Source organism: Trichoderma aggressivum (assembly GCF_033847375.1).
Source record: "Trichoderma aggressivum f. europaeum strain CBS 100526 chromosome Unknown scaffold_004, whole genome shotgun sequence".
NCBI lineage: Eukaryota > Fungi > Ascomycota > Sordariomycetes > Hypocreales > Hypocreaceae > Trichoderma > Trichoderma aggressivum.
Window position 1 is genome coordinate 371,537 of NW_026946370.1, and position 22,982 is coordinate 394,518.

The 22,982-nt window shown below is 53.3% G+C and overlaps 9 protein-coding genes across 9 annotated transcripts; 3 read left to right on the plus strand and 6 right to left on the minus strand.

The window, feature by feature from the left end:
* Nucleotides 1–254: 254 nt before the first annotated feature.
* Triagg1_1693 (uncharacterized protein) lies at nucleotides 255–5,913 on the minus strand (the record flags this gene model as incomplete). The annotated part of the gene is made up of 11 exons (XM_062895791.1): nucleotides 255–286; nucleotides 340–414; nucleotides 480–1,550; nucleotides 1,608–1,910; nucleotides 1,948–2,568; nucleotides 2,637–3,776; nucleotides 3,849–4,008; nucleotides 4,067–4,192; nucleotides 4,706–5,045; nucleotides 5,334–5,589; nucleotides 5,640–5,913. The coding sequence occupies 11 exons, from the start codon at nucleotides 5,911–5,913 to the stop codon at nucleotides 255–257; spliced, it is 4,398 nt and encodes a 1,465-aa protein (XP_062759232.1).
* Nucleotides 5,914–6,810: 897 nt separating this feature from the next.
* Triagg1_1694 (uncharacterized protein) lies at nucleotides 6,811–7,836 on the plus strand (the record flags this gene model as incomplete). The annotated part of the gene is made up of 1 exon (XM_062895792.1): nucleotides 6,811–7,836. One exon carries the CDS (start codon nucleotides 6,811–6,813, stop codon nucleotides 7,834–7,836), a length of 1,026 nt encoding a protein of 341 aa, XP_062759233.1.
* Nucleotides 7,837–8,359: 523 nt separating this feature from the next.
* Nucleotides 8,360–8,941, minus strand: Triagg1_1695 (uncharacterized protein; the record flags this gene model as incomplete). Its single annotated transcript, XM_062895793.1, has 2 exons — nucleotides 8,360–8,754; nucleotides 8,821–8,941. 2 exons carry the CDS (start codon nucleotides 8,939–8,941, stop codon nucleotides 8,360–8,362), a joined length of 516 nt encoding a protein of 171 aa, XP_062759234.1.
* A 1,194-nt stretch (nucleotides 8,942–10,135) lies between these two features.
* On the minus strand, nucleotides 10,136–11,112 carry Triagg1_1696 (uncharacterized protein; the record flags this gene model as incomplete). The annotated part of the gene is made up of 3 exons (XM_062895794.1): nucleotides 10,136–10,619; nucleotides 10,701–10,809; nucleotides 10,908–11,112. 3 exons carry the CDS (start codon nucleotides 11,110–11,112, stop codon nucleotides 10,136–10,138), a joined length of 798 nt encoding a protein of 265 aa, XP_062759235.1.
* A 798-nt stretch (nucleotides 11,113–11,910) lies between these two features.
* Triagg1_1697 (uncharacterized protein) lies at nucleotides 11,911–13,138 on the minus strand (the record flags this gene model as incomplete). Its single annotated transcript, XM_062895795.1, has 2 exons — nucleotides 11,911–12,995; nucleotides 13,054–13,138. 2 exons carry the CDS (start codon nucleotides 13,136–13,138, stop codon nucleotides 11,911–11,913), a joined length of 1,170 nt encoding a protein of 389 aa, XP_062759236.1.
* Nucleotides 13,139–15,586: 2,448 nt separating this feature from the next.
* On the minus strand, nucleotides 15,587–16,652 carry Triagg1_1698 (uncharacterized protein; the record flags this gene model as incomplete). The annotated part of the gene is made up of 2 exons (XM_062895796.1): nucleotides 15,587–16,140; nucleotides 16,223–16,652. 2 exons carry the CDS (start codon nucleotides 16,650–16,652, stop codon nucleotides 15,587–15,589), a joined length of 984 nt encoding a protein of 327 aa, XP_062759237.1.
* Nucleotides 16,653–17,536: 884 nt separating this feature from the next.
* On the plus strand, nucleotides 17,537–17,974 carry Triagg1_1699 (uncharacterized protein; the record flags this gene model as incomplete). The annotated part of the gene is made up of 1 exon (XM_062895797.1): nucleotides 17,537–17,974. The coding sequence occupies one exon, from the start codon at nucleotides 17,537–17,539 to the stop codon at nucleotides 17,972–17,974; it is 438 nt and encodes a 145-aa protein (XP_062759238.1).
* A 2,118-nt stretch (nucleotides 17,975–20,092) lies between these two features.
* Nucleotides 20,093–21,787, plus strand: Triagg1_1700 (uncharacterized protein; the record flags this gene model as incomplete). Its single annotated transcript, XM_062895800.1, has 1 exon — nucleotides 20,093–21,787. The coding sequence occupies one exon, from the start codon at nucleotides 20,093–20,095 to the stop codon at nucleotides 21,785–21,787; it is 1,695 nt and encodes a 564-aa protein (XP_062759239.1).
* Nucleotides 21,788–22,062: 275 nt separating this feature from the next.
* Nucleotides 22,063–22,964, minus strand: Triagg1_1701 (uncharacterized protein; the record flags this gene model as incomplete). The annotated part of the gene is made up of 2 exons (XM_062895801.1): nucleotides 22,063–22,598; nucleotides 22,661–22,964. 2 exons carry the CDS (start codon nucleotides 22,962–22,964, stop codon nucleotides 22,063–22,065), a joined length of 840 nt encoding a protein of 279 aa, XP_062759240.1.
* Between the last annotated feature and the right edge of the window lie 18 nt (nucleotides 22,965–22,982).

Here is a 22,982-nt window from a genome sequence, read left to right on the forward strand (position 1 = left end):
CAACAAACGCAAACAAATCAAACAATAGACACAGACATGTGCATTTCCGCTATGAGAACACATGCAGCTTGCCCCCTAAAGACGCAATCACAAAATGTCGACAAATATTTACTCTTTGCTAAACTAAACCAAGATGGAACTATCAAAAGACCCAGTACTATCTAATCCCATCTATTGCTACGCAACAAATGATCAAATCAAGCAGGAATCCCTACGCCTTGCAATCACGTCTACCAAACGCTCACATTTCCACTCTACAGCTTCCCTTCTACAGCTGATTTAATCGCTATCGAGATTGTCAGCAAATTCAAGCCACACAATTGTTATCAAATGACTTACCATCGCAGGAAACCTTGGCATCACCAAACAACATCTTGGTGTTGGGCATGTAGAACATTGGGTTCGGCACATCAGCTGTTTGTCGCTCGTCAGTACCAGTCCAGATTATAGCGAGGCGATAAAACACAATTTCAACTCACCGTAGCCGCTCGCCAAGCTTCTCTTCATTACCACAACCTGCTTAGCCTTCCAAGCATGCAAAACGGGCATTCCTTCAATGGAGCTGCCCTTTTCCATGGCAATCGGATTGACCGTGTCATTGGCGCCAATCACAAGGGCCAAGTCGGTCTCCGGAAAGTCGTCGTTGATCTCGTCCATTTCCAGGACAATGTCATACGGGACACTCGCTTCCGCAAGAAGCACGTTGCACTGCCCAGGCATGCGGCCAGCAACGGGGTGGATGGCGAAGCGCACAGTGATGCCCTTGGATCGAAGCGATTGGACAATGCTTGAGAGCGCATACTGTGCCTTTGCAACAGCCATTCCGTATCCTACAATTATAATGACGGATTCGACATTGACCAGTTGTTCCGCAACATCTTCCACGGACGTTTCGGTCGCTTGGCCTTCTGGCTTGTACTCTAGGGCCGTCGTTGGTGTTGATAGGCCCCCGAACAAGACATTGGTCAAAGACCGGTTCATGGCAACGCACATGATGTACGATAGAATGGAACCAGAAACGCCTATCAGGGCTCCCACAGAGGTCAAAAGAGGGTTGTCCAGCATGAATCCTTCTGCTACCAAGGCAAAACCACTGTAGGCGTTCAACACGGTGATGACAACGGGCATGTCAGCGCCTCCAATTGCGGCGGTTGTCGTGTACCCCTTGATGAAACTCAGAACCGTATTGGCTGCCAACGCTCCAGCAGCAATCATGGGAGCACCGGGAGCCATGGTGAGAAAAGCGCCCATAGTGGCAGCATTGGTTGCCAGCAATCCAGAGTTGATAATGTGTCGGCCAGGGAGAATCTTTGGTCGAGAACCCATGCGACCTGCCAGCTTGAGGAACGCAACAATGGACCCAGTAAAAGTAACACCACCGATTAGGACACCAAGGTAGGCAGATACCATGTGCAGAGTTGAAAGATCTGAAACGTCCGCCATGACGCTTCCAATGCTGGTTAGCACGGCAGCCAGACCAACAACGGAGTGCAAAGCGGCGACGGTTTGAGGGAGGTCAGTAGGTGTGATTCTTCTTCCAATCAGCATACCTAGATTAGTGTCAGTAAACTCATTGTGATATGTTGGACATTGTTGAAACTACTCACCCGCAATGGCTCCAACAGCAGCAAGTCCGGTGAATTGAGTCAAGACCTCCGGGGAGAATCCCACGGCAGCCAGACTGGCCAACACACCGGAGCCCACACCGAGAATACCGAGCATGTTACCCATTCGAGCGGTCGTTTGAGAAGCCAAACCTGTGAGAGATCCGATGCAGAGAACAGAACTGATGAGATATCCAGCCTGGACGAGACCAGCGGCTCCGGTGGACAAGGCGGCAATGTAGCCACCACCAAATAAGGCGGCTGGGACAGCGTAAAGCCATGGGTATTCCGGAGGATCAGTCTTACCTGTGCTCTGTTAGCCTCTTCCTGTAAATCACGATACTAAGAGCGAAGAACTTGCGCTTAAACATGTCGAGCATTCGCTTGGTGATGACAAAACCACCACCAACATTGACAAAGGCAAGCAGCACACTGAGGGCTCCCAGTGATTGAGGAATCGTCTCGGGCAAAAAGCCTCCACCAAGGATGAAGAGACCACCAACACCGACCATGCCAGAAATCGCATTCGTTACGCTCATCAATGGAGAGTGCAGCGCCGGTGCCACGCCCCAAACAACACGGTAACCAATTAGACTAGCCAGGGCAAATGTAAAGGCATTCGACATGAACAGAGGACCAGTAAACTTTCCAAGAGCCAGCACGCCTGTCATTCCAACAGTCACGGTGGCCACTTCTCGAGTCTTTTTCTGCCAGGGGGTGAGCTCTACGGGTTCAACTACGACCGCAGCTGCAGGCTTAGCCGGTGCCGGAGGAGGAGCTGGACGGGGGGCGGGCGGAAGAATCTCTCCTTTTTGCATGACAATGGCGCCTCTGACAACCTCGTCGGACAGGTCAATTCCAAACTCCTTGTCCTTGGGTGCCATTGACAGCAAGAGCTTGGTGATGTTGTTCGAGTAGAGGGTGGACGATTGGGTCGGCAGACGAGACGGGAGATCAGTGTATCCTACGATCTATATGTTAGCACTTATGATTTGATCCAGCTAAGTAGGCAAAAGGTTGTTAAACACGTACCAATAACTTTGACATCGTTGTAAGTAATCATTTTGCCAGCTTGAGTAGCCTCGCAGTTGCCACCAGCCTCGGCGGCGAGATCTACAATAACGCTTCCGGGTTTCATGACTTCGAGCATATCCATTTTAATCAGCTTTGGGGCAGGTCTTCCGGGAATCAGGGCTGTGGTGATGATGATGTCCACCTCCTTGGCTTGTTCTTTGAAGAGTCTCATTTCGGCTTCGATGAATTCTTTGCTCATCTCTTTGGCGTAGCCTCCGGCACCAGAGCCATCTTCTTGCATGTCAACCTCGATGAATTCCGCGCCTAGAGATTCAATCTGCTCTCTAACAGCGGGACGAGTATCGAATCCGCGGACAATGGCACCCATGCGACGAGCAGTTGCAATTGCACTAAGACCAGCCACACCAGCTCCAATGACCAAGACTTTGCACGGCGGGATCTTGCCAGCAGCCGTGACTTGGCCAGTGAGAAATCTGCCAAACACGTTGGACGCCTCCAAGACAGCCTTGTAGCCGGCAATGTTTGCCATGCTGCTGAGGGCATCAAAGACTTGAGCACGCGAGATACGAGGCACCATTTCCATTGCAAAGTAAGTCGCCTTCCTAGCAGCAATCTTTGCGACGAGATCTTTGTTCTGACCAGGCTGAAGAAACGAATAGATTGTCTGGTTTTCCTTAATGGCTCCAACTTCGGCGTCGGAAGGTCCTCGAACTTTGAGCACGATATCGGCAGCAGACCAGATGCCATTCGCGGAGTCGACAAGAGTGGCGCCAGCTTTTTCATAGGCATCATCCAGGAAATCAGCTTCAGCACCAGCCCCTCGCTCAACCAGGACCTTGGAGTAACCCTTTTTCAAGAGGAGAGCCACATTGGTCGGAGTCAATGCGACTCGACGCTCCCCCGGAAAGGTTTCCCTCGGCACACCCACGGTGAGCTGACTGTAGGGAGTCGTTGGTGGCACAGGAGCAGCGGCTTCCGTCGAATACAGCTTTGGCAGTAGGACGGGCGCTCGTGCGACCGGAGACCCATGGCGAACCAGCGCCAGAGACTTGGGGGCCGCAGCGACAATGGCAGTCTGTCGTGTAACCCCGGCAGAGGCATGCCATTGACGGCGGCAGTTTAGCAGTGGCTTAACATCTATGCGCAGGGTCGGACGTTAGTAGAAGTCGGTAGAGCTATAATTCACGCATAGATTAAAGATCAACTCACTTTGAATTCGGGAGCGCAGAAACCGCGACGAAGAGGCAGTGGATGGCGACAAGTAGAGCTCGGTGGCCAGGGGGCGAAGCAAAGAGGACGCCATCACGAAACGACCCTCATCTGAGGCGATTTCCACAAGCCACACGCGAGTTTGTCTAGGTTCGAAGATCTATATGGGCGCATCAATTAGCAAGAGAGGCAATTAATTCCCGTGAAAACCCTCTTACCAGGTCGATCCGTTTATACGGGTTCACATGGGCTGACGCCTTGATAATGCAAACAGCAGCTACCAGAGCCCATGCGAGCAGCGAGCAGCAACCAGAAGCGCTCCGTAGGTTCCGCACAAGCAGAAGCTATCACGAAACAGCCAGACGAGGCTTTTTGGAAGAGGAAGAAAAGAAAAAAGAAAAAAGATGATCCGACAAGACGCGCATGAGGAGAAGTGGCCTTTAGGCTGGCCATCCAAGAACTGCACATGCAACTGTAAAAACCCCGCCCAAGCCGACTCCAAGTCGCACGACTGGTACGTAACAGCGGCTAAAACTCACCAGAAACAACAACAATGGTGACATTTACACTCGAGTACTCGCGCGATACGAGCCTCACAGCCTGTATTTACACCAACCAGCAATGTACCTTGGCCGATCTCGAGCTCCACGGACCTTCTCTTTTCTGACGTTACCACTAACCATCCATGATCCGTCCATGGCAGAAACCATCAGGTGCGGGGTCCGAGGGGGTCTCCCCAAGATTTATCCCGAAGCCTACAGGGGGGAAGCCGCCTGCTGTACAGGGGCGTGAGGGGGACCTTGGGGGCATCGATTGGGGGACTTAGGGGAGTTTAGGGGAGCTGCTCTGCCTGGAACGGGGCCGCTAAAGATCCCCCACTGCGGGGGACCTATCGGCGCTAAAAGCTGGGGAAGGGCGAGTGCATTCGCGCGCGAACGGGAGGCCGGATTGGGAAGAAATGGTTGCAGCGTGACAGCGCTGAGGGTGTCGAGGGAAGTCGAGTTTGTGGTTGCGAATCGACGGGATCCGATGCAGCCGAGCGTACATACGAGCTTATTTCCAGCAGGGCGTGGGATGAGCTGAGATTGGAGTTGGGGGGATTTGGGCGGGATGAATGAGGAGGGGATTTTGCCGGTGGGATTGAAGATGCGAGAATCCGAGGTCCAAGATGTGATGACGAATATGAATTGGACGAGTCTTGATTCGCATAGATTACAAAAGAGTGTTCAATTATTAGGCCCGACTAACATCAATTACAGTCCATATTATTACCCAGGTTGCAGTTCTGAGCGTGCACCTGGTAAACCACCAAACACTTACTCACTACAAGCACTCACATCATCAAAGCATTCAACAACCGTAGCGGACCTGCACTTCTGCATGCGTTGAAATCATGTAGTCGTCAATCTGTAAAGGCCAAGGTCCGCATGAAACACGACAAACCATCAAAACGAAAATCATCAAACATCAAATCCCGTTCCTCACTGCAGCTGCATCTGCATCTGGCAGTTCCCAGCGTGGCACGGAGTCTGGCAGCGGCCGCGGAAGTCGGGTCCAATGTTCAAGCACTTGTCACACCCGCAAACAAGGTCCAGATGCGAGCCAACCTCCTGGTCGGGGTCGTCGCAGAGGCAGATGTAGAGGGCAGACGTGATGTTGGTGGCCGGCACGTTGTTGTCGCAGCTGGCGTTGGGCGTGTCGCAGTAAGCCTCGCCCAGCTGCTTCTGAGACCACGGCTTTTCTACAGAGACATGAGCTTCATCTAGTGATGATCTTGTCAGGGTGACTTACTCATGCCCATCAACACCGATGCGCAGTACGTGTAGCCGCATTCGCAGATGGGCCCGTCTGGGGTGGGCGGCGCTTTGGTCGGCTCCGGAGGCGGAGTACCCTTGGAAGTCGAAGTAGTTGTTGAAGTTGCAGGCGGAGGCTTGGGATCATCGTCTGTCTCTGGAGGAGCGTGGGATGAGAGAGGTGGAGGAGGCATGTCGGGGGTTGGAAGTTGGGGTCTTGGATTGGCGGCGGCCAGTCCAACCAGGGTGATGAGAGCGAGAGCCAGCTTCATTGTGAGTATATTTCAAAGTGTATGAGTTGATCGATATGATGAGTATTGCAATAATTTTACTGATGAATGAATAAGAAGCAATGGCAACCATTCAGTAGATGATGATAGTTCTCAACCCATTACAGCTTTATATATCTATCACCGAGGAGAAATATCACTTATTACAACTCATCTCATCTCTGCATCATCGTTAGATGGCACCGAGATCTCAGCAGGTAATACAGAGTATGGAGATCAAGGGGGGATTAACTTTTTGTGTTGAGAAGAAGCAATGGCTGTGACCACAGCTCGGCTCTTTTCTCTTGTCCTTACTGTTTTCATCCTTTCGCCCATTACAACACTCCATCTGTTCGGAGCAAACAATCAATAATTGCGTAATAGACCTCTTGTAGAGTGTGAAACTCGCGGTGATGAGCAAACTATCTCATAGCTTCATGTGGTAGGCAATGCCTTCAAGCGGGTAAATATTGCATCTATACCAGCTTCAAGATCTGCATTGACTGTGATATTTTGAGGTGGAGAGACGTTGCACCTGTATAATAGTGATGTAAGAATAGAAACAAATAGGCAATCCACTAATAAGAGTAAGAACCTTGACTATCGCAAACAATTGATCTATCTGGTCGAGTATATAGCTGGTGCCATGTCGTCAATACTTGCAAGTTGTGTATATCAACTTACCCTACACAGTACAGTAATTGAATACAATTCGTACTGTATCTTATACGAAACACGCACCGTTGACACAGTATCAATGCCCCGCCAAAACTGCTGACTACCCCTCCACCGGCATCCGGAAGGTGCTCGGAAGTTTCCAAACTCTTCTGGAGCCACCGCTCTCCAGGAAAAGTTCGTCTGATCGCCATCCTTGAGAAAAGCAAAAGTTCCCTTTAGAACATGGCCGACGAACAAACACCAGCCCTCGCACCGGGTCCCACGACCATCAGGGTCGGCACGCGAAACTCGCCTCTGGCCATGGCCCAAGCGGACATTGTCGTGGCCGCGCTGCAGGCCGTGCTGCCGGCATACTCGTTTCCCATCTCCGGCATGACGACGACGGGCGATCGCGACCAGAACACTGCCCTGTATAACTTTGGTGGCAAGGGGCTTTGGACGACGCAGCTGGAAGACAGGCTTGAGGCAAACGAGCTCGACATTATTGTCCACTCGCTAAAGGACATGCCCACGACACTGCCAGAGGGCCTCGTGCTGGGCTGCGTCACCAAGCGAGAGGACCCTCGAGATACGCTGGTGCTGAAGAAGGAACTCGTCGACAAGCATGGCTGGAAGACGCTGGCCGACCTGCCTGCAGGAAGCGTCATTGGTACCAGCAGCGTGCGAAGAATCGCCCAGCTCGCCCGACGATACCCTTCCCTCAAGTTCAAAGACCACCGCGGTAATATCCAAACCCGGCTGAGGAAGTTGGAGGAGGACCCGGAGCTCACGGGCATCATCCTGGCGGCGGCCGGACTGCAGCGCATGCAGCTGGACGCTCACATCTCACAGTTCCTCGAGTCGGACGACGGCGGCATCCTGCACGCCGTCGGGCAGGGCGCGCTGGGCATCGAGTGCCGAGCGGGCGACGACAAGGTGCTGGCCGCGCTCAAGATGATCGAGGACAAGAACGCCGCTCTGGCAACCGTAGCCGAGAGGAGCCTGATGCGAGCGCTCGAGGGCGGGTGCAGCGTTCCGATTGGCGTCGAGACCAAGTGGGTTGAACCGGGACAGCTTAGGCTACGGGCCACGGTCGTGTCGGTCCAGGGCACAGAGGGCGTCGATGGCGAGGCGGTCGAGCCCGTCACCACGGCGGAGCAAGCCGACCAGTTTGGAGCAAAGATGGCGGCCGATCTGGTGAACCGGGGCGCAAACAAGATCCTGGACGACATCAACAAGAACAAGCCGGCACCACCACCACCTCAATGATTGGAACGAACGAAATGAATCGACTGCTGTACAACACAACACAACACGGGAAGGGGAAAAAAAGAGAGGAGAGGAAAACTGCATCATCATAGCTCGTGATATTTGACGCCCGCTGAGAAGCCGGCCTAGCAAAACCAAAAATGGTATACCCTCATCTGAATGAAAAAAAGAAAGATACCGTATGAGCCCACCCACTTTGTATGTTTATATGTTACCTATATGGTACACCAAATGCGACCAAGTTTCCCTAATGTTAAAAGAGCCCAAAAAAATCATCCATTCACCCTCCTCCCCTTGGTCAGGTTGAACTGTTTCTACGCCATGCAAAAAAATCCCCACCCCCTCATTTTCAACAAAGAAGGATTAGAAAAAAAAAGAATCGTCTCTTTTTTTTAAACCTCTCATTTCCAAGAAAAAAACATCCCATTCTCCCCCACAATTCGAAGCCCATCGCCAAAAGAAACCAAGCTTCGTCTAATCTTTTACCCGCCAACCGCCCGATTTTCTTCAATAGTTTCCCATTTTACTCGGCAGTAAACTCCTTGTACGCAGCAGCGTCCATCAGCTCGTCAAACTGCTTGGCGCCCTCCTCGTCGACCTCGACCTTGACAATCCAGCCGCCGCCAGCGCTGTCGTCCTCGGGCACCTGGTTGATGGTCGCGGGCTTCTCCTCCAGCAGGGCGTTTGTGTGGGTGACCTTGCAGCGCACGGGGGCGTTGATGTCGCTGGCGCTCTTGACGGACTCGACGGCGCCGATGGAGTCGCCCTGGTCGGTCCATTCGCCCGCGGGGGGCAGCTCGACGTAGACGACGTCGCCCAGCTGCTCGGCGGCGTACTCGGAGACGCCGATGACGCCCGTCTTGCGGTCGGCCGAGAGGTCGATCCACTCATGGTCCTTGGTGTACTTGCGGGAGAGGCCTGGAGATGAAAATATCAAGATTAGCTATAGATTTTGCCTTGTCCGAGCTTGAGGTGGAAACGCACTCATGCGGGAGCTGGTGAAGCTCCTCACAGGCATCGACAGCCGAACCATCGGAGCGGCACGGGGCGCAAGGCGCATGGCCGCAGGCCGGGCAGCGCGCAGCGAGCAAGCAATTGAAGCCATTGTGTGATGCCGTAAAAGGGAAAAAAATAGCCGAAGCTGTTGCAACCTGAACGAATTGGGCAAACAACAAGGAGGAGGAGGAGGAGAATGAACCAACGCAGAGAGAGAAGAAGAAGAGAAGAAGAAGAAGGGGAAAAAACTTGTATGACGCCGCCCGAGGGAAAACACACAATGGCCCGTTCTAGCTTATCGGAGCGCTAAACTAACCCGGTGCTTTCCCTTTCCCCCTCCAAAAATGCCGGGGGAGCGAAAACCAGCATTTTTTGAGTCTGCAGGCTTAGTCATGTCGTGGAATCGCCGTATCAGAAGCTTGATAAAGGACCCGACCCGATGCAAGGCGCCGACACCCGGAGACCAGCAAAATATGATCAACTGATAACTCCACGGGTAAGAACATCAGGGGATAGTAAGAGGGACAAAGAAAAAAAGAGGAACCAATCACGCGGTGGTTTTGCGGGTAGTGGATTTGTATCGGGAGGTGCTAATTGGGTAATTATTACCATACGGGAATGTATGGGGTTGGGATTTGATGGTATGATTTTTCGGCGATGGGGCCTTTTTTCTCTTTGGGAGTGAGATTCGGGGGTGGGTATTTTATGTGGTCGACATGGTAAGGATGTCAAGATGCAGTCATTTATTCGGTGATTGAATCTGATGAGAATAAAAGAAACAGAAGAAGACTAAAGAGTCAAAGACTGGATTGATCAATTTATGAGAATATCAATCAAAAAGACAACGTCCGTATAAAAAAAAAACTGCAAAAAAATGAGATATCTCCGGGGACGGAATCGAACCGCCGACTTTTCGATGGGATGTTATCCATTACAGTCGAACGCCATGAACCAACTAGACCACCCAGAGTTTTGATTGGCTGACGAAGTAGGGTATTCCCCTTATCAAGGAGATGCATATCTGCAAGACAAAGGATGAAGTTGCGTTGTTTGGTGACAGGGGGTTTGCTTGGTGTTGAGATGAGTGAGTTTGATTGCCTGCAAAGTAGATGGCTGTTGTTGTTGTTGTGCTCGATGTTGATATAAAAGTACCTAGTAGTGACAAGTTCGAGTGAGGTACTAGGTAGGTATATCGTATCTTTGGACCTAAACATCTCGAGGATGCCAATTGCCCCCCTCGACTGGACAAAACACACAAAAAAGGGAATGTCAACCAGCATCACCATATCCCATGTCCCATCCATCACAACGCAGTCCTCACCACTTTACCCATCTCACCCGCCTCCACCCTATCAACCCTAGCCCGGACCTTTCTCCAGATCGCCTCAGAAACCTCCTCCACCGCCCGACTCGCGTCCACCACCACAATATCCTCCTCGTCCTGCCTCCACGACGCGCCCTCGATGCCCCCCAGCTGCTGCAGCAAGTCCTGGCCCTTGATGTCCTTGCCGCCCATGCTCAGCGCCCAAAACAGCTCCCGCACCGTCCGCTGCATCTCCTCCTTCTCGTACTTTTCGCTGCCCCAGCCGCCCCGCGCCCTGGCGGCTTCTTCGTCCAGGTCCAGGAACAGCACTACGTCCGGCCGCGGCAGCCCGGTGTCCGGAGCCCGGGCCCAGGACAGCGGCAGGTGCGGGTTCTTCTTGGCGGCCGAGTAGACGATGCCGGAGTGGTAGAAGCGGTCCGACACGACGGTGATGCCGGCGGCGAGGTAGGCCCGGATTTGCTGCCTGTTTTGGCATTGGCATGTAAGCGTTTTTTTCACTTCAATCTTCATCTCACACAGTAAGAGGGGGACGAGAATGACTTACGCAGCTTCCCACCGGTTGGCACTAAACAGTAGATGAATGGCGTGGTCACTCATATCGACATGGCTCTTCAGATAGCCATCAATCATCTGCCCAATCGGCGTTGTTCTATCTGCATCACCCCAGCCTCATCAACGTCATGTCATGCCATCGTGCCCGTCTCATCACATCAAAGCTCTCATTCAATAAAAACAAAACAAAAAAACTCACCCGGAAACCTCATCACCTTGACCGGCCTCCCCTCCTCCACAAACCTCTGCTCCAGCAGCTTCACCTGCGTCGTCTTGCCGCTCCGATCCAGGCCCTCGAGCACAATGAAGGCGCCCCTCATCTTGTGCTCGGCGCTGTCATCGCCCGCCGCGGGGGACGAAGTGCCGGCGACTGCAGCGGCGGCGAGGTCGTGGATCGAAGACATTGTTTTGCTTCTTGTCTCTTGTTGATGTCGATGCTGCTGCTGTTGGGATTGGACGACTGGAATCCCGTGTGCTTGGTGTTGAATTGGATCAACTCATCCAACTGCGGGCAAAAGGACCTTGAGGAGTCGAAAAGGTGCACCGCGTCTGTGCTGCATGAGCTTTCATCATCGGATGGCATGATAAGATTGGGCGCCCGCACGGCAAGAATTTGTGGCTGGAAATGGGCGTGGCGGGCGATCAACACAGCGCTTGACCACCGCTAGCCCACAGCTGTCCATAGCTTCAATTTGGTCATGTCCTCAATGGGGACGGCAATGTCATGCAACTCGTCGGGTTGGGCTCCTCTCGCTGCAGAGGTTGGGCTCGAGCACATCAAGTCTCATTCACACTTTGCTTTCACGTGGACAAAAAGTCTGTAGCATTCAAACAATACGATTAAACGTGCACGATACTTGTTGTACTCTGACGGCGCTCTACACGTACAGTCGCAAACCGGCGCATCAAGCAAAAACTCCTGGTATAACCATTCCGCGCCGAACCGGAAACGCCGCCCAGTCCGGGAAAAGCAAAACTGATGCGCCAAGCCACGACCTTTTTCACAGGGAGAAGAAAAGGAAAGGAAGAAGAGAAGACAATAAGAGACAAAACAAGGCAAGACACAGACAACAGGCCCAACCAAGACAATAACAAAACGCAAAAGACCACAAATGCTCAAGGCTCGCTCTTCATCCGACATACAAAAGCGTACACTCATTCCCTCGTTTACGATCCGGCTGCCGTCGATTGGGGGCGCTGATTTACGGGCTCCCAACGACGCTTTCGGCTTCGTCTTTGGCGCTGCTGCTTTCCCAGAGTTCAAAGCTTTCGCCTGTGCCTTCTATGGGTTGCAGAACGGCAGCCTTGGAGCCGATGGATCTTGAAATGAGAGCGTCAATGTCTTGATGAATCTCCAACTCGTCCTCTTCCTCTTCCTCTTCCGGCTCCTCGGGAATATATGAGGGAATGTTTGAGACGGTGGCGATGGGGGCCTCTGGCTCCCCGTCCTCGTCCTCGTCCTCGTGGATGAGAATCACCGATGTCTCGTCACAACCCTCGGCATAAAAGTCGGCCGCATTCATCTCACCTAGCGCAACACGCTGCTTCTCAAACAGCATCTCATCGCCCTTGGGCGACGGGCTGGCACGGTGGGCTGAAGTCTGGGAGACGTCGTCTGCGGGAGGAATGTTCTCCTTGTCACGACCCTCGGCACCATCTCGCTTCGCGCGCTGCTCCGTCTCCTCATCAGATGAGATGTCGAGGGTGCAGGTGCTGTGCTGCAAAAGGTTGGTCATCTCCTGCTCAGGGGTGTCTTCGTGAATGTCGAAGAACCAGCTGGCCTTGGAATCAGGCTCAAGCAGATCGGAGACGACGGGCTTCTTGACGGATGACCGAGGGGTGTAGCCAGAAATAGTGCCCTTTAGGGCTGCATCGAGAGAGAAGGGAGCGGATGAGCCGCCGAGGTGAAATGATGGGGGGTCCAGGCGAGTGGCGCGCCGCCGTCCCGACAGAAGTCTGGAGCGCTTGCCCTGAGTTGGCGAGCGGCCCGCGGGAGCTACCGGACAGGACTTGGGCGTGGTGTCGACACTGGCCTTGCCCAGGTTTGACTTGGGATTCAGAATGCGACGAGGCGTGGAAGCGGCCTTGTTCTGGCCGGCGAGAGATCGCGCACCGGCGACGGGAGTGCCGATCCTGGGAGTGAGGAAGAAGCTGGAGGGCTTGAGGCCATCCTTGGCAGGGGTGCCTGAGCTTACGCCCTTGGAGCGTTTTGCAAAGAGCAGGGGATCGACATTTTCACAGTTATCAATCTCGAGAAAGTCTGCTTTCCGCTTGGGAGAAACGCTGGCTGCGATGGAATTAGTCCCTGCTTGGTTTCTTCCTCTTGGGAAAGATGCAAAGCATACCGTTTTGTCTGTTCTTTAGGCTGGTCAGGGACTGTAGACGAGCTCCGTCAAGGGGAGCAAAGGGCTGGCGGGTGATGGCGGCCATTGCTCCGGAGGGATTTAATCGAGGGACTGATGCGAAGCGAAGCGATGCGGTACAAATGCAGGAGTGATTGATGCGATGCGATGCGATGCGATGCGACAAGTTGCCGTGGTTCCACTTTGGTTGATTGAATACTTTGGTGGGGAGATGAAGAAACGATGTGGTTGTGGTTGATGATGGCAGTTGGTTCACCGAGGACGAAAGGGAGCAAGCGGTCAGTCAATTTTGGGTTTGGGACTGGAATTAATGGTAGAGTGCGGTTTTCATCTTCTTTTTGCCACTGCTGCCACGATTTGCTTTGCTTTGCTTTGCTTTGCTTTGCTTTGGTATCAAAATGATTTTTTTTGCGTCTCTCGAGTTTGGCGAGATTCACTAACGAACGTGGTGTGAGGGAGAGCGAGGCGAATAACAAGAGCAAAATGGAAGAGATGGGAGGGGAGAAGAGCGCGAGGCCCAAGTGGGACGGGACAGAGGGAGTACTAATAAACACTGAAGAAGCGCGATGTGGACGTGAGAAGGGCGAAGCGGCCAGAGGGCGGCCGGTACATGCGTCGAGGCGTCTGGACGGGAGGGCCTGGAGTACCAGTTACTCTTGCTACTCTACGGGGGTACTCGAGGGGGCACCTGTGCTCGCTGCCCACTACTGGATGCTGGAAGTGGTGCTAAAGCTGCTAAAGACGAGTGGGTTGCTCGCAAGACACGGCCAAACGGGGGGGCCAGCGTTCCAGTCCAGCGGAGGGTGGCAGAGGGCGGCAGAGGTAGCGGACGGCTCACGAGACGGTCACTGATACATGGGGGTCCGTGCGCAGATTGGCAAGAGGGAGGTACCGTCGCGACGCGCCTCACCGACGATTCGCTCAAGTTTAATGGGATTTTTGGAATTTGTGTGGGCATTTGTCGACGACGGCCCAGATGTGGGGTTGGTTGGACGAAAGCTGGGAACTGGAGGGAGCTGAGCGAAGGGGATTTACAGCAGGGGGGAGACGAGGCTCTACAGTATGGATGCACTCTAGAATTTGATGCCCGTTGATTTGATGCCAGAGGGGGGAGGGAATGGACGGGAGGGCATCGAGAGACATCCTTTTGAAGAGGGCAGGGCAGAGCAGGGCAGAGCAGATCTCGTCCACCCAGAGAGATCATCATCATGCCCCCCCCCGAGACAATAAAAGCGAGCCGTCGAGACACAGGGGCGGCTGGCCATGCATCTTGTACATGGAGCAACTTGACGCGTCTGCCGGGACGGGTAAAGTGCTTTGCCACGATTGGCGGGCGGGAGGCCAATGGACGCGTGGGGATGCGCGAGGCCAGGGATGCGCCTTGGATGCGCGACAGGGGGAGGTTGCGAGCTGTGCGTGATGGTGCATTGCATGATGCGCTAGAGGAGACGCGCGAAGCACGCGCGCTGCCGGGGATGTACAAGTGTCTATATTTATTTGTACTTGTACTTGGAGGTGACGATGGTTGACGATGGTTGATGGAGGTTGATGGTGGTTGATAGGCGATGGAGTTGAGGATATCGTGAAGCTGTCCAGTGTAGGTACCTTATGTAGATAAATGCAAGCTGCAGTATAGACATCAGTACATTAGTATACATCCATTCAATTAAGCATGGAACCTCCTCTCCCACCTTTCAGGCACTTCAACACGCCACCCGCTCAGCCACTGAAAACTGCCCCTAAAACCGCCTTACATGACGTGCTGTGCTGTGCTGTGCTGCCCGCTGGCCAAAATCCCTCCAGCGCATGCATCTCCCTGCAACTGCACTGTCCATCCCCGCCACACGAGACCAGACCAGGGCCTTCGGCTTGCCCCGAAATCTCGCAGGCCCGCTCCAATCCAATCCAATCAACGCGTCCAGCCGCTGCCGAATTTCGTCACTCCACTCGTCATTCAGCCATCATCCAACATCCAACTTCCTTCAGCCCTTTACTCTATCCAGCCTGCATATCCGACTACTATTGCATTTGCGCAACTGCAAGTTACCACTACTGTACTATTTCAACAGACTCGTCAAAAGTCGCACCAGGCCGATGCAAATCTGCGCCACCGCCGACTCCCATTGGCTGCTGCTTCTTAGCGCTCGCTCGCTCACATCTTCGCTGTCTCTTCTTCCATCTTCTTGTCTTGGTCTGTCTTGGTCTGTCTTGGTCTGTCTTACTATTGATTGCCTGCATATTTGCACCAACCCGCAAATCAAATCAACCAGCCCCGTCTCACCAATGGCGGCCAGAAGACGAGCAAAGCCTAGACGGCTGCAATCCAGCTCGAGTTTCAGTTTCAGCTATCGGCACGTCTAATCGAATCTATCCCTTATTCCCCATCGCATCTGAGCACATGGTTGTCTCGACTCTCCCCAAGCTCAATCTCCCTTTTATCTATCAGTCCATATCCTTGAACTCATGGATCCGATGCCAACTACAGACCCGTCAGTATTATACAAAGCTCGGGCACTTAGTTGCCCTTCTGTAGCGCCAGCTGCTGGTCAATCAGCCCGCTCAGCGTCTCCCACAATGGCCGCCACTTCATTCCGAGCACGTCGTTGTCAACCCTAAAGGGAACCGGCCCGTCCTCCACCAGCTGCGTGTTCAGCTCGGGATATGTGCTCCTTACCCATGCCGCAATGTCCTTCCATGTCGTTGGCGCGCCAGAGGCAACCAGCTCGATACCGTCTGGAACGTCCGGCTGGGCGGCCTTGACGGTCAGGTCGGCGACATCGCGCACGTCGACAACGACAGACGGGAAGAGGGGTGCCGGAGACTGCAGCGACTTCCAGAACCAGGCATTGATGCCGTCGATATCGCCGGCCGTCTTGCGGATCTGGCTGTGGCCAAGCACAAAGGTCGGGTGGACCGTGGCCAGCTTAAAGGCCGGCTTGTGCTCCTTGACCCAGTCCTGCGACGCCTGGTGGGCCAGAATCTTGGAGGCCACGTACATTGTGCCGTGTTCGCCCTTGCCGTCAGGGAACATTTGCTCAATGTTGAGCTCGTGCCTTTTGCCCGTGTTTGCTGCTGCCGTGTCAATTGAGTGCTCCAACCCCTTGGCCAACCCCTGGGCCCTTTATGTAGGAGGGCGGACACGAGTACTCACCTGGGACAAAAGTGTCCGTGTTGAAAAAGAGGTCGGGGGGGCCAATGCTCAGGATCGATGCCATGATGACCACCTTCTTGATGCTGGGGATCTTTCTGGCAGACTCCAGCACCGAGAGCGTTCCCCGCACAGCTGGGCCGAGGTAGTCCTTGTGCAGGTCGGCTCCCTTTCCGGGCATGGGCGATGCAATGTGGAAGACGACCTCGACATTGTCCAGAGAGTCGTCGAATGCCTGAGGCTTGGAGATGTCTGGCACCACGACAAACTCAATCTTTGAGACATTGTCGCGGAAAATGTCCTTGAGGCTCTCAATCTGCTCAGCCTTTCGCACGCTCAGGCGCACATTGTAGCCTTCGCGAAGAGCCGATGTGACGACCTGCGAGCCGATGAAGCCCGTCGCACCCGTGATGAAGGCAAGCTTTGAAAACATGTTGAACACTTGATGAATTGTGGATTTTTGTGATGACTTGTTGGTTGTCTGCTCTTGCTGCTAACTGTGCTCTTTCTACTCTGGGGATTTATCAACGATTCTCATGCTGTCTATATATATTTCATCATCTACAGACACGGTTGTCGACAAAACACACTTTGAAGCCCTGTTCACCTCATGATGATCAGTAATCGCGCTGGTTGTCGACTAGACAACCTTTGAAGCCATGTTCACCTCATGATGATCAGTAATCATGCTGGTCATCGAGCTCAGACGAGCTGTTGTGAGGCAGGTCTGTCCGTCCAAAGGCAGGTCTGTCCGTCCAAAGGCAGGTTTGTCCGTCCAAAGGCAGGTCTGTCCATCCAAAGACAGGTCTGTCCGCCCAGTTGCCGGTTTGTCAGCCGCTGCGCGATGAGCAATCAAACAACACCATCTCCACGACCGTCCAGCAATTAGCTCAGCACCTCCGACTGCCTTTCAACTGTTGGAGTTAAACCCCACTTATCCCCGATCCCGGGGCTCCAGCCGGTCACTCCGGGCGGACGGTGCAATTACAGTACATCCACAAGCGCCGCATTACTCGGCGCCACTCCAGAGGGATTGCCGTTTCGAGGAGATGCTTGGCTTCTTGGTGCTCTGTCTCGTTTTCCTGATTTAGAAGTTTTTGGGTGTTGGTGGTATCAGACGGCGTGGATGCTCGCTCGCTTGCTCAAGATGGATGCAGCTATGCCTCTTCTCATGCCAGTCTCGTATCGGTTTGGATGGCTTGTTTGACACTTGAAAAGCACGTCGAAGCCCTGTAGAGTGCAGTTCTCTCACATCTCTTCATCAATCACTCTATTAGACTCTTCTCCAAGCAGCATCTACAAGACATCACCACAATCATGCCTCACTGGCTTGTCTACCACCCTCCCAGCGCCTACGCCGACGACGAATCCAAAGACGCCCTCGTCAAAGCCGTAACCGACTTCTACCTCGGCATCGGCCTACCTGCCTTTTACGTCGTCATCAACTTCATCAAAGTCGCCCATGAGGACTTTTACGTTGGTGGTGCCAGGCGCGGCCCCGACGACAAGCCCTTTGTCCGCTTCACCATCAACCACGTCGCGCACAATTACCCCGACGACGACCAGATCAAGCGGGAAGCCGGCGACGCGTTTAACCAGCTGTTGACGCCGCTGATGAAGGGCAAATACGATTGGGAGTTTCACATTTCGGAGACGGACAGGAGGCTTTGGAAGATTAATGGGTTTACGCCGCCGGAGGAGGATAGTGAGGGCCAGGAGCTCTGGGCCAAGGAGAACAGCCCGGTTCCTTATTGATACGTGTACCCTCTGTTAGACTGTATGTAGCAGTATTTCTTTCTTATCTTGGACCTATATCGTTTGCCGCTGTCATGTCGTGCTTGAGAGCCAACCATTTCAACCCACACTCGCACTTGTACAAGACACCATCGCCTAAAAACGAACCAGTTGCACCTCGACTTCCATTGTTGCCATATATAGCAAACGCTCGCTCCACAAAATCTCACCTTACAAACCGCCCCCAACACTTGAATCCAATCCATTCCACAAACGCGCCTGGCCTTGTCAACGGGCCGGCTCGCTTCTTCAAGTTTCGAAACCACAAGCTAATAAGCTAGGCTGGACGAACGAGACATGCTCGTACCAAGCCAAGCCAAACTACGTAACACACTCCGATTGAGCCATTACAAAGGCTGCCACACTTTTTTTTTTTTCTTTTTGGCGAGATGGTGTGGCTTGATGTTGTAGGCGCTATTTGTAAGTTTTTGGCTGGGGGCTAGGGGGGTGGACGAGATGCCTAATGCGGATGGATGTCTTGGTTTGATGTGAGCTGAAGAAAGAAGAGGTAGATTTTGGTCGGGGGGAATTACTTGGATTTTGAGAGGTGAGTGAGTGATTTAATGTCGAGGTTAGGAAGAGGAACTTGAGAGGATGGATTTTTTGTATGTGCTTAGGTGGATTTGATGGTATGTTTCTGGAGACATGTGTAAGCGGGAGCTGGAATTTGGTGGATTGGAAATGGTATTGAGGGGGGCTCATGTCATAAGCGACGAGAGTGATGAGAATCTGCGACGGTTTGTATTTGCATGAGATGAGTGCATGTTCTAGTTCGAATATACTACTGTATGAATCGAATAATCATCTCAAGCATACGACGAAATTAGGCCTCAAACCGATCTGTGGACGAAGTAATCTCTCGCGTGGATGTGCGACACATGCTTCCACAAAATGATGTCGTCTTGCATATTGTCTTTACAGCCATGCTTTTTCTAACATCGGCGCAGTTTGTGTGTTGCCCAGTAAGCATTGAATCGGGTTTTGGTATTTTCCAGGGGGCGGACTTTAAAGCATGCAGCTGATCCACTCACCATGTAGAGCCTCAACATTGTCGTGAGATTCCATGACTAGTTGTGGGACATGTACTCGTTTACACTCCATTATTGGCTATATGCCTTATGCAGTCATCCTAAGCCCATACATATCGAGATACTATCCTTGTAATCTCAAGCTACGAAGCATTACTCATCGCCCTATTGGAGGATGAAGTAATAGAGATTTGGATGGCACTCCTCATTGCCATATTGTATGGTATTTACCTATCCTTTCTTTCATCATGGGAGAATTCTGACATTTGAATTCCTCTAGCTATTAGTTGTTGATGCATTGATTCATCTCTATGCGGGCTTAGCCAAGTCTGACTGATGACCTCTTGCAAGGGTCACCGAACTCACAGACACGATGTGTATCAGTCAAACAGATGCTGTAGGTAGGGTCTTGCTAAGAAAAGGGTGATGGTAAGACGATAGACAAGCCTCTCAACAAGGATGAGATTCTGCACCAATCATGGATTTGAGTCAAAAGAGCCGCACAATCGCTCAACTCAGCTACATACCACGCCCCGGCAATCATGCCCCCATCGAACCAACTCAACCACCGGCCTCCTCTCATACTGCCAGTCTATGCTCACATTGAACAACTTCAACTTACTTGACAACCTCAATGCAGCCAGCCATCCGCTCACACAGCTTCACCATACCAGGGGTCCCACCATCAAAAAAGAGCATTACATACATTATGCTTAGCGGCAGACTAAAATCCCGTTTTCCCCCAGCCCTGAGCAATCACACGACAAAGCCTTCTATTTTTGCACCACGCTGCCGCATAAGAAACGCTCATCGCTTTCCCTTGTCCTCGCCAACTAATCCCGCTTGCTTACTGTATATCTGACATTATATCCCGATGCTCAGCTCAATCCTGCAACGGCAACCAATCTGTTTTATATCAGCGGGGGCTTCTCCCACGCAAACAATATCTACACCGATTCTTCAAACATAGTCAACTGGCAAAACTCCAAAAAGAGAGAATGAGATAGAAGAGAGCCAGAGGAGAACCTCATCTAATCATTCTCACACAATCATGGCAAAAAAAGTCTCCTGGCACGACCAAGTCCTCCCCGCAATCAACTCCCTCAAATCAGAAATCCGCACTCTCCAGATCAAGCCCGGCCCCCCAGACTCCCCTCTACGCTGCAAATTCCACGTATCAACCCTCGACGACCTCGACTTCCCCTACGAAGCCCTCTCGTACGCCTGGGGAAACGACAATCCCAACACCTATGAAGACATCTTCTTTGGAGACAACAATGTCGGAGTCACGCCGTCACTGGCCGATGCCCTCCGACGACTGCGGCTCCCCGATCAACCACGACACGTCTGGGCCGACGCCCTGTGCATCAACCAGACGGACAATCTCGAAAAGTCGCTGCAAGTCTCCATGATGGGCCGCATCTACAACAAGTGCAGGCAAGGCGCCATCTGGCTCGGCTCCCTGGGCGACATCGCCGAGTCCGACGCCCAAGCAGCCCTCGACACCCTCTCCTGGATCGCGGGCGACCAAAACCCTCCCCCCTGGCTAGACGACGAACAGAAAAGAATCGCCGCCGCCGCCGCCTTGAAGACCGTCCTCAACGTATCCTGGTGGTCCCGCATCTGGACCGTCCAAGAGGCAATCCTCCCCCCGACAGCCACCATCTACTGGGGCCCCTGCGAACTCCCCTGGGCCGTCCTCGACAAAGCCTCCGAGAGCTTCTTCAACGACAAGGCGCCCGCAATCCACCACGAGTTCTGGGACAACGGCTGCCTCCTCAACCTCCAAGGCTCCCTCCGCGGCCTCGGCGCCTCCCGCGAAGAAGAGCTCTTCCAGCTCCTCTGGCGCTGGCGCTTCCGCTCCGCGACGGACCCCCGCGACAAAGTCTACGGCGTCCTCGGCTTCCGCCAAGACGTCTCTCTGCCCTCCGTCAAGATGTGCAACTACGAGGTCGACGTGCGCACGCTCTACCACACCGTCACCATCGACCTCATCGACAGGAGCACCGACCTGCAGCCCCTGATCGGCCGCGGCGGCGAAGGAACCGACATCCCGGGCCTCGCATCGTGGGCCGTCGACTGGAGCGGCGTCAAGGACGAAGCCAGACGCAGCAGGTGCAACTTCTGGGACCATCACCACTGGTGGCACTGGGGCGGCTTCGAGGCAGATCGCGGAATGTTCGGTGTTGGCGAGGGCCTCAGAGTCGAGGACAACAACACTGCGCTCCGCATCTGCGGCCTGAAGCTCAGCCGCGTCGCTCTGGTAGAGGAGATTGCAGCTGGCGAGGATATTGCCGGCGAGGGCTCAGTCGCTTCCATCTTCCGCTCATACGGCAACCGATGGGGCAAACTCTTGTCGAGATATCACCAGCAGTTCCCAGACAAGCTCTCTGACGGCGGATTCACAGCGTTCCTGGGGCTCATCACGGGCAGCCTATCGCCAGATGGATCCGACGACGAAGACAATCCGAACGAATGGGTAAATAAAATGGTTCGGTCACAGGCCATCTTCATCACCGAGGATGAGCATGTCGGGCTTGGCCCCCAAAATGTTCAGCCAGGTCAGGAACTCTGGATCATTGGTGGGTGCAGGGTGCCTGTCATCTTGAATGCTCTACCGAAAGCGTCTGATGAAGAGTCAGATCCGAGTTTGACCTTTCACAGCGAATGTTTTGTCTACGGTGTCATGAAGGGAGAGGCTGTAGAGGGTCGAGAAGAAGAAGTGATTGAAATCTTGCTTCGTTAAAACTGCATATTGGATAGGCGTCAATAAAATGATGGACTAACATCGAAGGGGGCGGTTGATGGCTGAATCATGCTTTACAGAACCACGCGCGTATTTGGACGAGTAAAGATGCTCTGTTATGAAGCTACTTGTAATTCTATCGAGGTCGGATCAACATTAGGACCACTGTGGTGTGAGAGTGTGTACATAGGCGAGTAATCTTCACCACCGATTTCACTTGATCCATTTGCAACCCGAAGCCATCGTCTTGAACAACAGAATCTACCCTGCTCGTTTCACAAAGGCCCAGCCTTCAACGAGGTTGCGCCCAGTTCGTGAGGCACCGGCTTCGCGGCAGTTGCCGTCTCAGCGTCGTCATGAAGAATGTGCTCCTGTCGCTTTGCCTTGGACGGAGTGGCAAGATCCTCTTCTAAACCGTGCGGTGCTCGTCGATTGGGTTGAGCAGGCTGGCGAACATCCTCATGCACAGAGTGTACCTTGGCTGGTGTCGTCTTGACGGCGGCATTCGTGGCTGCTGTCTTGTTTTCGCTGAGAGGAACTTGGGCTTGATCTCCTCGGACTGCACGCTGCTGCTGCTGCTCTGACTGGGATTGGGATTGGTAGAGCATTTGATCGTAGCAGCCATAGGGCGGCTGCTGTTTCTCCTCTGGGGCCCTGCGGAGCCTCTCGCGAAGAATAATTTCTTCTTCGTTTCTCAGAATTGTGTCGCGCGGAAAGCAGCAGCCATCGCTGAAATCTTGTCTCCTGGTTCCTTCGAGCCCAAAGTAGCTGCGGACGGCATATTGCAGTGATCCAATAGTGAAACCATAGACTGTAGGTACACGTTGTTAGCGATGGCTGGATATGTGTTGGCACGGCGACGAGGCGACATACAGGGTAAACAGGCGGCAAAAGTCACAGCATCTCCGTAGCAAAAGGCAATCTCTTGAGAATCCTCCACGTCTTGGCCATAGATGGCCATTTCCAACCGAGTCCAGGCTCGAGCATACATGCCGCAAATCCAACCAGAGTCTTCGGGCGTCGACGGATCGGCATCTAGGCTGGCAGGACTCGCAAGCCACGCCACTTGCTGGTCACCGGGTGTTCTGCGCTGGGGGATGCCGCCAGCACCAGGCAAGCATAGCGAGAAGCGCAGCAGGCCAAGTTCCACATCCTCAGATGTCGAGCAGTGACACATGGTTGCGTGATGGCAATC